General features: G+C 43.1%; 1 protein-coding gene across 1 annotated transcript in view; it reads right to left on the bottom strand.

Annotated features, from left to right (window-relative positions):
• Positions 1-6975: 6975 nt before the first annotated feature.
• The window catches only part of LOC311135327 (repulsive guidance molecule A-like), a gene marked incomplete at both ends in the record, with an annotated part of 140759 nt that continues 133811 nt past the window's right edge, over positions 6976-13923 (bottom strand). The window contains 3 exons of the mRNA XM_084169272.1: positions 6976-7680; positions 10148-10665; positions 12533-12651. Of these exons, the coding sequence (XP_084025398.1) occupies positions 6976-7680; positions 10148-10665; positions 12533-12651 (1342 nt within the window). The remainder of the gene's footprint in view (positions 7681-10147; positions 10666-12532; positions 12652-13923) is intronic.

Genomic DNA, 13923 nt, shown 5'->3' on the forward strand with positions numbered 1-13923 from the left:
AGTCTCAGTTGAATGACCAGTCTTGAAACCTGACTGGTTTGGATCAAGAAGGTCATTCTGAGAGAGATAGCAAGAGAGTTGGCTAAAGACGGCACGCTCAAGAGTTTTGGAAAGAAAAAAAAGAAGGGATACTGGTCTGTAGTTGTTGACATCGGAGGTATTGAGTGTAGGTTTTTCGATAAGGGGTGCAACTCTCGCTCTCTTGAAGACGGAAGGGACATAGCCAGTGGTCAAGGATGAGTTGATGAGCGAGATGAGGTAAGGGAGAAGGTCTCCGGAAATGGTCTGGAGAAGAGAGGAGGGGATAGGGTCAAGCGGGCAGGTTGTTGGGCGGCCGGCCGTCACAAGTCGCAAGATTTCATCTGGAGAGAGAGGGGAGAAAGAAGTCAAAGCATAGGGTAGGGCAGTGTGAGCAGGACCAGCAGTGTCATTTGACTTAATAAATGAGGATCGGATGTCGTCAACCTTCTTTTCAAAATGGTTGACGAAGTCATCCACAGAGAGGGAGGAGGGAGGGGGAGGAGGAGGATTCAGCAGGGAGGAGAAGGTGGCAAAGAGCTTCCTAGGGTTAGAGGCAGAGGCTTGAAATTTAGAGTGGTAGAAAGTGGCTTTATCAGCAGAAACAGAGGAAGGAAATGTAGAGAGGAGGGAGTGAAAAGATGACTGGTCGGCAGGGAGTCTAGTTTTCCTCCATTTCCGCTCGGCTGCCCGGAGCCCTGTTCTGTGAGCTCGCAATGAGTCGTCAAGCCAAGGAGCTGGAGTGGAGGTCCGAGCCGGCCGGGAGGATAGGGGACATAGAGTCAAAAGATGCAGAAAGGGAGAAGAGGAGGGTTGAGGAGGCAGAATCAGGAGATTGGAGGGAGAAGGATTGAGCAGAGGGAAGAGATGATAGGATGGAAGAGGAGAGAGTAGCGGGAGAGAGAGAGCGAAGGTCGGGGCAGAGTGAGTAGTGTTGGAGGAGAGAGAAAATGATACAAAGTAGTGGTCGGAGACTTGGAGGGGAGTTGCAGTGAGATTAGTAGAAGAACAGCATCTAGTAAAGATGAGGTCAAGCGTATTGCCTGCCTTGTGAGAAGGGGGAGACGGTGAGAGGGTGAGGTCAAAAGAGGAGAGGAGTGGAAAGAAGGAGGCAGAGAGAAATTAGTCAAAGGTAGACATAGGGAGGTTAAAGTCACCCAGAACTGTGAGGGGTGAGCCATCCTCAGGAAAGGAACTTATCAAGGCATCAAGCTCATTGATGAACTCTCCAAGGGAACCTGGAGGGCGATAAATGATAAGGATGTTAAGCTTGAATGGGCTAGTGACTGTGACAGCATGGAATTCAAATGAGGAGATAGACAGATGGGTCAGGGGAGAAAGAGAGAATGTCCATTTGGGAGAGATGAGGATTCCTGTGACACCGCCCCGCTGACCAGATGCTCTCGGGTATGTGAGAACACATGGTCAGACGAGGAGAGAGCAGTAGGAGTAGCAGTGTTTTTTGTGGTAATCCATGTTTCCGTCAACGCCAAGAAGTCGAGGGACTGGAGGGTAGCATAGGCTGAGATGAACTCTGCCTTGTTGGCCGCAGAACGGCAGTTTCAGAGGCTGCCGGAGACCTGGAACTCCACGTGGGTCGTGCGTGCAGGGACCACCAGGTTAGAGAGGCAGCAGCCACGCGGTGTGAGGCGTTTGTATGGCCTGTGCGGAGAGGAGAGAACAGGGATAGACAGACACATAGTTGACAGGCTACAGAAAAGGCTACACTAATGCAAAAGAGATCGGAATGAAATTAACTAAACATCTGGGGAAGCGAGGCCTCCCTCACTAACCTTTCACTGAAACACTCAAATACAACTCTACCAACTTCCACTTTAGAAATTATAATTGCTGTAATCTACAGTAGTTCAATGTTTCCAGGAATAGACTAACTTAGTTTATTCAGCTAGCTAACTTGGTACAGTATTCTTCTGTGAAAACCGCCCAGGGCACCGTATCCTATGACGCCATAGCTAACTAGCATGCTAGCATCCAATAACACACAGTTTAGCACCAATACTTGGTTACAACAAACTACCAATGGATCATTCATGTCCGTGTCTAGTTCCTTTCATAACGCAGAAGTAATTAAACGTTGGCTAGCTAGCACAAAGTCAGTCATGCTAGCTACACAAGTGGACTACACATCTCGAATGTTCAGAAAGTGAAGCTTATGTTGCAAAATTCTCATTGACTATAATGATACAGTACTGCTAGCTGGTAATGTTGGCTAGCTAGCAGTGGCTGCGGTGTTGACTGTTTGAAAATGTAGCTGGCTAGCTAACCTTGATAGTTTCTCTATACTACACATTTGTCTTTGATACCAAGACATCTATGTAGCTAGCTAACTTTACACTAATCAAATCGTTCCGTTTAAATGTATTTAGTTGCTACAGTACTGCTAGCTGGTATAGTTGGCCAGCTAGCAGTGGCTGCGGTGTTGCTACCCGCTAACTAGTTAGCTTTAATGGTCCAGTAGTGGGTTAGCTAGCTAGCCTCGTGCTTCACCGGGCTCAGCCGAATACACTACAATACTTACCTACAATAACTACCTACAATAACTTCCTGGATAAACTACCTACAATACCTACCTACAATCTAAATGCATGGTTTAAGCTTTACTCGACACATATAAAGAAGAAGCCAAGAAGCCAAGCTTACCTCCCCGCTTAGAGGAACACAACCTCACCCCATCGCTCCACCAAACTCCTAAAAATGTGAAATTGCGCGGCTAATATCTCAGCAAAAACTTCCAAATTAATTACTGATTTCTTGAGACATTTTAGATTGACAGTCTGACACTTATAATTGGGTGTCATCCTAAAACGGTCTGATTATAATAAAGGTCTTTGCCTTTGGGGATCTTGATCCTCCCCGCAACAATTATGTTAATATATACAACATACATGGCTATCACTAAAAGCATCCACCTGGATTATTATGGCTCATCAGAGATGCATGTGTTGTATGATAAGAATGTCTGGGCTGTTTTTAAATGTATTTATACAACGGGTGGGTATAATCCTGAATGCTGATTGGTTAAAACCGCATTCCAGCCGGTGTCTATTCCACAAATTGCCACAGGCTAAATCTGTGACATTAAAATGCCTATTTACTCTGTTCCATCTGACTGCGCAATCCACTGTCTCATCAGCCTAGCCAGGCAATTTATAAAGTTGATCTCCACTATAAAAAGCATCTAGACATTAGCACACATTTCTTTTAGACTAACATTGCGTTTTCAACAGCGGAGATTTGTATTAACCTTGCTGTCTGACTCCGACATTTGCAACATTGTTTCAATATTCAAATTCGATCTCCTGCTGTCCCATAGTAATGAACGTGTCGGGACCAGACAGACAGGCAGGCAGTGTTTCTCAGCCAGTCGAAATCATGAATCAGCTGGCATCATTTTTATGGATATATACAAAAAAAAAAGGTTAATTGAAAAAAGGTAAAACGAAATGCAGCTAATTTGCAGTCTTTCCAGCTTCAGCTACACGTGATTGTGTGACTGTAGCTGTGTTGTTGTTGGCTAGCTCCTCTGAACAACAGTGTCCTGACGAGTGAGCACATTTACTATGCCAGGCGAAATCGCGCCTCATTAGCTCATTGTTATGGATGTATCCAAATAAATGTCACTAGAAAACACCTTAAACAAATGCAAATGAAGCTATTTTGCTGTTATTCTGGCTGCACTTTTTGACGTGACTGTAAATTAGCCGTAGTTGGCTAGCTAGCAAGCAAGGGATAAGAACGTTGCCAGCCAGTATGGCAATGGAACATTTAGAACGAACGACTGGGTCGCGTCCATAGATACAGAACAAAAAGACTGAAGGACTGAGTCGCGTCTATAGATACAGAACAAAAAGACTGAACGACTGGGTCGCGTCTCTAGCAACCCTAGATTTGTGTCGAGACTATCTCTTGTGGAAGGATGAAATAGTATGAATACATTAATCAAAATAACGTTTTTAATGAAAATATGTCAATCATTATTTGAATATGTTGGTAACCCGTTGTATAAAAGTGATAATGCCCTCGAAGCCGGTGTTTGGAGGATATATTGGCACGGTTTGCCGGCCCTCGACGAACAACACCCGTGCCAATATATCCTCAAAACACCAGCTTCTCGGGCATTATCACTTAATCATACCCTTACACAATGCTTACACCAGGTGGCAGTGTAACGAAGCAAATCAAGTACCCTAACCCAACCTCGTCACTGGGAATACAGATTTTAAAAAATGCTCATCATTGGTTAATGTTTCATTATCACTATGAAACAAAGTAAGAGGTTTACCACAAGATAGAGACATCACCCACAAAGTTAACGAGACACTTATCTTTTATTTAATAAATAATTTACAATATAAACAGTTGGTGGGTGGCACCGCTTTTGTCCTACATACAAACACAGTTTGATCTTTCTGGCTTCTGCCATTCGGCCAAGTGTTTTAATGCCATATTTTCTACCGTTACAAATCTGACAACCTCTATTCACAATCAAGTTCAAACCAAGTAAGAGCTAAGTGAAGAGAACATAAAGTGCTTTAAAATTAAAAACATGAACACCAAAAAAAAAAAAAACGTTCTTGTATTCCCTTTTTAGATATCCGCCTGGATGGAATCCAGGTTAACTTGTGTCTGCTCCTGAGCAAGCAACAGAATGCTCTGAAACTACAGTAACCAGGATAGGATCCCTGCCATTGATAGATAGCTGAACACTAGGCCCGTTTTCATAAAATTATTTTAAAATAAAAAGGTCACATTCACCAAACCCTTTCTCATATTCAAAACTGTAGTGATATATTCAACACAGATAAAATACAATATTTTACAAACTCACAAACGTATATACAATCTCACATTACACATGTAGAACCATATAGCAAACTCATAATACAAATTACATCTATAAAAACATGATTCAATGTTACAATCATGTTTGTTTATTTGATCAACTTTTTTTGTCAGACTAAGAACAAACTGCACCAGTACATGCTCCCATAGCAGTAGTTAGGCCTGCCAAACACTTCAGTGTAGGGATATATTACCTTGTTAAGATGTTGGATAGATGAGGGTAAAATCTAAATATATTCTACCGAGATGAAATAGAAGGGGGAAAAATGAAGCAAATCGTCTGACAAGGTTTTATCCTTTGAGCTTTACTTGGTTATACAACAAATAATGAAAATCAAGATCAAACCAGAATTTAGGTTAAATGTCTTGTTCATATATAGCAGGCCTTCTGAGTATTAGTACCTAAGCCTCCTCAAGATGTAGGCTTACTAGTGAATGAAATTATTACTATGAACAGAAACAATGCAATAGGGAAACTACAACAAATCAAAATGGTACTGTAGATGCATGCACGTCACACGGGTCCTGCATATCGCAAAAGGTACAATTCAAAACCTTAAACTGACAGCTTATTTGCCATATAATGCTCTGAATAAGTCTATCCACTAAATTCATTTAGCACCTTCCAGCGTTCTACACAATCAAAAGTTCAAATACTTAGGCCTAGATTAAATCAGATCAACCATTAAACCGCGCTAGCCGACACTGCATAGCTGGTGTTTTGTCACAAAGCCACACCCCTCCACCAGCGTTACATATTCAGAACGAGAAAGTGTAGGCTATATAAAAATTATGAGAATAGCCTAATCAAGGTGTAGATTACATCACACATGCCAGTGTTCAAACTTGTAACAGCTGCATAGGATTTCTACTAATGCGACTCGGCGCATCCAATGGCAATGTCCACAATAGGTATAACGACACTTTTGGATTTGACAGCTATTCCATTCCAGCCATTACAATGAGCCCGTCCTCCTATGGCTCCTCCCACCAACCTCCTCTGATACAGGACCTACTCTCTGCTCTCTACAGAGTGGTCAGAAAGACTATATCTTTCTCAAACCAAATACATGGCCATGATACCTACATCTGCGGGGAACTGTTGACTGCCTAGAAAAAGTGACAAATCATTCACAAACGACCTGTAGAAATCAATTTCCTGGCCATGGTACATGTTGGTTGGTTGATCGGTTGAATGAAGGGATAAGATATACTCTGTAAACGTGATCTGGGTTTCTGCATTATGTGTGTCCTTGGTAAAGTTTGTAAAGGGCTTGTTTTCTTATTAACATCTTAATTACACCCTATACAAAAATACATTTATCATAATTAACACTTTAAACGCCAATATTCAAGACAGCCCGTTCTGGCTGACACACTAAACCACAGAGGGGCACAACCACACACACACACACAATCTTACAAAAGACCTGGTGTTATGACCTATTAACCTCCACAGCAGACTAGACTGTCACTCGCTGCTCTGACATCCTTTTGGCCGAGCGCTTTCTCCAAAAAGCTCAGGCTTTTCCAAAGCTGGAAGCTCATCAAACAGTGAGCTCCTTCTGGACAGAAGTTAACAAAAGCCCCTGTCATGTCCTCTAGCCCAGACCCATGAGCCACAGAGAGCTCCACTGGCTTGGCACCAGTGAGGAGAGGCGATCAGCAAACTCTTCTTTCTGCAAGAGATCATCTCGTCTTGCTTCCCATGCAGTCCCAGTGGGAATGTAGGAATTAATCCCAGGTGGATATCCAAAGTGCTGGGGCTCCTGGGCTCTCCTCTCTCACCACTGCTCCTTTAATCAAAGGACTAGTCCTTAAACCAGCTGAATGAACGCAATGATAGGTGGGAGCAGAGAGCTCATCTCTCCACCAGATGTAAGTCAACACATGATGACAACAATGAGACCATGGGCTGGGATGAGTTTGATTGCACATGGGCTGCTGTGTCCCCTCAGAGGTATGGACGGCCCTGCTGTCTGGACTGACCACCAGCCACTGAGAACAGAGCAGTAGAGGTGAAGTATGACACGGTGAGAGCACTGTTTCACACCCACTGACAGCTAGCATAATGAGGATAATGTTGGCAGGGGACTATAGATGAACCCAGCAGCACTCAATCCACAACAACACAGCCAGACAGTTGAGGAGGACTAGCGAGAACAAATCTGATCCCCTTGGCGCTGCATTACTCCCGAATGCATCCTTTTCAAAAATGTGGTATTTGTCCTTGTTGGAGTGGAGCATTTTCACGTCCTCAAAAGCATAGTAGGCAGCCATGGTGAAGTTGATGTCCCCAGAGGAAAACAGGTCGAACACACAAGACTGGAAGTACAGGTCCTCCACTGGGAGGCGCTCTTTACACTTGGCCATGGCAGCCTGATACGTAAACCCATGGGGCTGGCTGCCCATCCTGCTCTTGCCTGGGCCGTGGCCCTCCACTGCACGGTCCCTGAATGTCCTGAAGTCGATGCGCTGGTTGGCGGGGCAGCCGTGCAGGCAAAGGTACAGGTCCTGGTTGTCTCGGTCTTCTACAGAGTTCACTACTTCCTCTGGCATCCGCACAGCAAAGGTCAGGTATCGGCCCACCTGCCGGACCACGATGGTTGTCCCGATGTAGCGTGCGTGGATCTCCACATGCTGCCCAGACACCTTCTCCACGATGCGCAGCGTGTTGGCCCCGTGGCGGTCTCCACCATTCTTGGAGCCGTCGGCAAACGCCGCAGGCAGCTCGTCTGTCTCCGCGTGGTACATCTTCTGGTCCACACACTCCTGGAAGTTCTTGAAGATGATTGTCAACTGTACCGAGAGAGAGAGAGAGGAGAAGATTAGAATTAGCAGTCAGCACAACAATAGCCAATATGTTTCAATATGTGTCAGGCCTTTTGAGGATGAAAATAGCAAGGTACATATAGATATCAAATTATTAAATCATTGAACAGCAGTTGAATAATAAAAAAACGGTATGGATTATCTATATTTTAATTTTTATGTGGACAAGAGTTAGTGGTAGGGCTACACAAATGACAGAGGGGAATCTTTGTGCTTTGGCATTAAGAACACCAGTAGTTTGTGTAATGCAGACCCATCTACCCCACCACCCCAGTTCAGTGTCACATTTCAGCTCTGCCTCAACATGGGGGAGGCCAAAGTAAACGCTCTCAGAAAACACGGGTATAGGCCATGTTAAATCGGGCCTCAGTGTGTAGACACAAAGAAGAGCCATTCATAGTGGTGAAAAACCTGCCTGTGAACCCCAGAACTGTGCTCCAGGGAGTGGCACTGAGCCAGTAGGGGAGAGCGTGCTCTGCTCTGTGGCTAATTAACTAAGGCTGGTCACTTCTCCGCTTGCATGGTTTCATTAGGACGCCAGTGAGCCGTTGTCTCAGAAGTGACCCCGGGACAGCCGATAGGCTCTGATCTCAAATAGGGGGCAGGGGCGGGAGGGGGAAGTTTAGCACCAAAATGCCCTGTTATTACCCAGTCAAGTCATCTGCCAACCCAGCCCCCAACCCACCCCTCAATCCTCCCACCCCGCAATCCCCCATTCCCAAAATAGTTGTTTTTTACCTGCCACTGACCCCTCTTTTCGAAGGATAACTTGATCTAAGAACATGAAAAAACCTCTACAAAACCCCATGTGCATAAAGAAACAAACTGTTTCATCAACCCATCCCTTGAATGAAGGTGGTGCATACAGCAGACCATTCCATACACTGCAGCAGGAGCCCATATGAAGCAGAGCTCCAGCAATGCCCAGGTCTATCTATACCAGGGAAGTCTTGTTTGTACAGGTGGCATAGGCTTCTGCCTTGTTTTCCCTTTGTCCAGACTGAATAACTTCAAAAGTGGTGTAATTTGCTTCCAAGTACAGCTGTGTAATGATATCATTACCTTAAGCGCACAGAAAAAAAAGCCAGAATGCTTAAAGTGCATCATTAGGTCTGATGATGGAAAATTGGTCTCTCTCTTTACGTGATTGACGACAAAATGTCAGTGTAAACCCTGCAGTCAGGATACAGTGCACGAAGGCCTATTGGTCACACAACCACGACTGCCAAAATCGTACCAAATGTGGACCTAATATTACGTGATTTTGCAGACTACAAATGCTCAGGGTTCTTTGTTTTCACCTTATGTTCTAGTGAAATACATTTCTGGGGCGGCCCTCAGGCCGTCCAATGTACCGTAGAAACAAAACAATGGTAATTTATGAGGTATCAGGGCCAACTAATGTGCAGAAAATATCTGCAGTTTCTTGTATGGCTTGAGCACTTAGTTAAAACAACATTTTCTAACTAACATACACACAATGCTACGGTATGGACTGCTACACATAAAGTGGGCATAACATTTGTCTTGGCTGTCCACATGATGTTTATACTGCGAGTATAATACTGGCATATCATTTGTAAACCTTATCATGATCCCAACAATTGTTCTGTGTATTGCCTATTGGTCTGCGATGGAACTGATCCAAACATTAACCAGAGTCCACAGTGAAACATTCCCACGGCTGCTCCTACTTCTCTGACCACATTAAAGAGGCCCACAACCTCTTACATACGAAGGTCTTACTTATCATAATATTTCTTGATTTGAGAGCTCTTACAAATAAATCACTACAGTACAATTTGTCCAATAACATTCCATTCACTGTTTCAAACAAGCAGGCAGAAATATTCTCTCCCATTCCCTGAAAGGGCTTTCTTTAGTAAGTAAATGGAAAAATAGAGGAGTAGCAGCCTTGCTCAGGAGAAACAACAAAACGTTCCCTTTCCTAAAATGGCCATGGTAGCCAAAATAATGGCCTGCCTGCCCAGCATTTATATACATGACCCTAAGCATGATGGGATGTTAATTGCTTAATTAACTCAGGAACCACACCTGTGTTGAAGCACCTGCTTTCAATATACTTTGTATCCCTCCTTTACTCAAGTGTTTCCATTATTTTGGCAGTTACCTGTATCTTTTTGTTCTCTACTTAGATAGTGCATGTCTACACTCCTCTGCAGCGGTGAGAAGACCGGTGCTATCAGACGTTTTGCAAGGTCTGTTGGTATTTCTATGATAAGGAAAGTTGTAAAATATTACTTCAAGAGAGTCGTTTTTCAAGGATTCAGTCTGTGGCAATGAAATAATCACATAATACTTGATCAGTAGCAATGTCAAGCATCACCAGACACTCTGTAACTGTGCTGTACCCAACATACAGTCAATATGACATTGATTCAATATGATAGAGAGATGTAGAGGCTCCTCTCACCTTGCTGGTGGCCGTAGCAGAGGAGCCAGGCACGACAGGTGTGTTGGTCACCTGAACAGACAGGTATTTGTTATGGATAAGCGGCCAGGCTCCCTCCACCTTGCAGGTCTGGAAGTCATCGCTGAAGGTACGGAGGTGCGGGTCTCCAAAGAAGCCGCAGTGGGTGTAGTTGGGTGGCGAGGAATGGCGAGGAAGGCTGCGTTCGTAGTGACACTGCTCCGGCCCATCAGAGCGCTCCTGGCTGTCAGGCTGGAGCTGTGGTGGTGGGGGTGGAGCGGGGGTCCCGGCTCGAGGCTGGGTTGTAGGCCCCTCCTTGGAGCAGTTGTGTTGGCTCATGAGGTCCTCTATGCCATGTTGGGCTGAGTGGTAGGCCAGGTCGCCTCTGCAAGTGCGTGCGGTGCGGCGTACACAGTTGTTGTACGCCCGCAGTGCCGTACAGAACTCCTCCTCTGGGCCAGAGCTTGAGGTGGAGGCCCAAAACTCTGAGTTACACTTGAGGATCTTACACTGCAGACTCACTGTAGAGAGGAGAAGAAAACATTAGGACCATAGTTCACACAACAATGGCAAACCAATACCCACAATGGACTGTTCATCCAATCACTAAACAATGTGTTGAACAATTAATGTACTAAAGAAACAAAAGGAAAGCAAGTGTTATACAGTCTTATCTGTGTGTTTAAAACCCTTAAACAATAACCTATGCAATGGCTTGTCTTTCGACTCCTATAATCCAAAAAAGCCCTGCAGCATTGTTTGATTTTTTTCCATGTTTTTTCAGTGTCTCGAGACAAATTGAGCATTTATTTCCATTAAATAACTTTTACTTCAAGTGTAACGAAAATCAAAATTCCACCAAATATCTCCAACAGGAGAGAAACTAGCTCCAGAACCAGAGAGCGGAACAGAAGAGAGGCCTCACCATTCCACAGGTCAAACTGGATATAAGATATCCACCTGTCCATTGCAGAAGGCCCTAATCAAAGAGTAATGCAACTTCCAACAAGCATTCACCAGGACTTAAATTACATGACCTGACATTTAAGTTGCTTTGGGTGGCATGGTATGGGGATGGTGGTGGGGGGTATTGGAAAGAGCACATGTAATAATTCAAAAGCTCCTAGCTACTAACTTCACCCTAATAAACAAACTTCAGTTTAGGACGAGTCTACATGTAACTTTGCTCCACCAAACGTTCCCTCAGAACTTATTGACCAATGACCATAAAACACTTTCAGTTTATTTTTTATTTATTTAACCTTTATTTAACCAGTTAATACTTATGACTCTACCATTCCACCACAACTATTCCAACCCCAAACAGCACACACCACTCCCTCCTCCCAGTCCCAGCAACAAAACGAATTTATTATCACAAATCTGATAAGTGGCAATAAACTAATCTTAATCTTGAATAAACGTCAACAACAACTAACACTTGCATTATCACTTTTTTGTTTGGCGGTAAATGACTTGAAACAGAAACCGATAAAGATCGGTAAATGTGCAAATTGAGTTCTACGAGGCCATGGAGATAGGCTTTTTGTGCATCTCATTAAAAGGAAGAAGGGGCTCAAGGAGTTTTAATAAATAACCTAAGCATGGTTACGAATTGCTTATTGTTCATCCAACCAAAAATAAGATAAACGGATGGAGAAAATCTATGTGCATGGGATTCAGGGATTCCCCGAACTTTTTCATTATAACTTTTTTTAAACCGACGCAATAAGTGCAGAAAAAGAAAAAGGCAAGTACCCGTAGGTTACTTTAGAAAAGGAGGATAAAATCCGTAAACCCTATCCCCCTCCCCCCAAACATAACACAACTACGGGGTTCTACCGCTTGAGTAGCATAGGCTTGAGCTGTGTAAAATGATTCAATAGAAACAAAAAAGTCCGATGTAACGATTTTTCCAAATTACGAATACACCACAACATGGAGCACAATAAACGCCAAAGCATTGGCTGTACGTACCGACTCAGTCGATTCCACATGTCTCTGACATTGTATGTTTTACCAGTGTTGACATGCAACTTATAAAGTCAGTCTTCCATTTTGTTGATAAACTCAACTACATGTCTTGTTTAACAAATAATGTAGGTATATGCCTATACATCCATCTGGCAGGTTGTTCAGGCTATGTGCGCTGCAAAACTTGAAAAAGTTTAGTGTGAAAAAAAATGGTTCCTGTAATAAGGATGTTTGAATGTGAAATCTGTTAATGTTATTTCAATGCAACAATATATAATTTTCAGTGTTGCCATCATCGTGGAACTGGGCTAGCATAATGCAAAACAATGGTTGTAATAACTAGATAATAATCATATTAATACAGTTAACAGACGCATGATTTAATTAGTATCTCTAACTACTGCAAAGTCTTACCAGAAGGAAACAGGCAAAGAAAAAAAACAAGGATCTTGCCGACTTCAAGCGCCGAAGGTCCTGCTGCTCCCTTCCCCATAACCATCCATCCAGCACGGGGTCGCACTTCTCTCCTCTCTCTGGTCGAATCAAATCAAGAAAGTGAAAGAAAAATGAATTAGGAGATATTCGTATCGTCTATCTTGTTGAATAACCCGGAGCAGTAGGCTACATGAGATCTGAAGTCACGTAATGCAGTCATGTCCTCGATCAAGTACTTGGTTCGAAATCTCGAAGTAACTTTCGCCCTCTTTCTAGGAGCCTATTCAATGCACTCGAATTCCTCAACAAACAGTAAAAACTGGCAATCGATCTTCCTTTTAGGGAGTGTCAAGAAGGTGCAGTCTACACTACTGACTGGACCAATGAGGAACCGTTGTTAAAGCCTTCGGCCCCTCCTGAGTGTCAAATTTCACCTCAATGTGTGGACTTGTTCGTTATAGCATAAGTCACGTTGGGCCTCAATAGTTTGATGGGAACAAAAGTGTTTTGCTTTGCTGCTGCATAACATGCTAACCTAAATAATATTATTTCTATGTTGCGTAAATTATGTTGGGGCAGGTAAGCCTGCATGGGTGAATCTCACTTCTCTTGTGCCTTGACTTAGCCTATAGTCCACTATGAAACATATTAACCTTGCTAACCATGCTAAAAGTAGTACAAAATACACAAAATGACACATGGCTGACACCTGACAATGTCAAATAGGCTATGTCAAAAGGTACCACTTATAAGCATGTAGCCTATACGCCCTTTAGGCTAATACTGTATTATTGACTCATATTGTTTTATGTCTTTGTGACAATTCTTTAACAGACTCATAATCTCTGATAACATGACTGATTATACGCTGCGTATACCAAACATTAGGAACACCTTCCTAATATTGAGTTGGGAGGTCATTGCAAACAATTAGGGTTTGCATCAGCAACCTGTTTTAACACCTTTAGATGAAATAAACTAACTCCCTACAAAAATGAATGACTTCTACACATAATTATGGTCAAATGTTATTCATGACAATCTGTGGAGAATTGAAATTTAATTACAAATTATAGAGATAAACAGCAAAAAAGGATAATAGCATTTCTCCTCAAAAAAGGTACTCAAGCAAAACGTGTTCTTTTAGCTGTGTCAAATGGCTAGTAAGATATCTTACGCTGGTTGGTGCACTCTCAATGAAACCTCCATAACACAATAGTTGGTATTTGATCGTCCAGATGATCCAAACACATAGAAGGCTATTGTGGTTTAAATTGGAGCAAACATTGATGCTTTGCACTGACCTTTTAGTAACATGATACATAACATCTTTATGAAATCACAATTGAAAGAAAATGTATGCCAGCCAG

The sequence above is a fragment of the Coregonus lavaretus genome, assembly GCF_964263955.1.
Source record: "Coregonus lavaretus genome assembly, chromosome: 9".
Lineage (NCBI taxonomy): Eukaryota > Metazoa > Chordata > Actinopteri > Salmoniformes > Salmonidae > Coregonus > Coregonus lavaretus.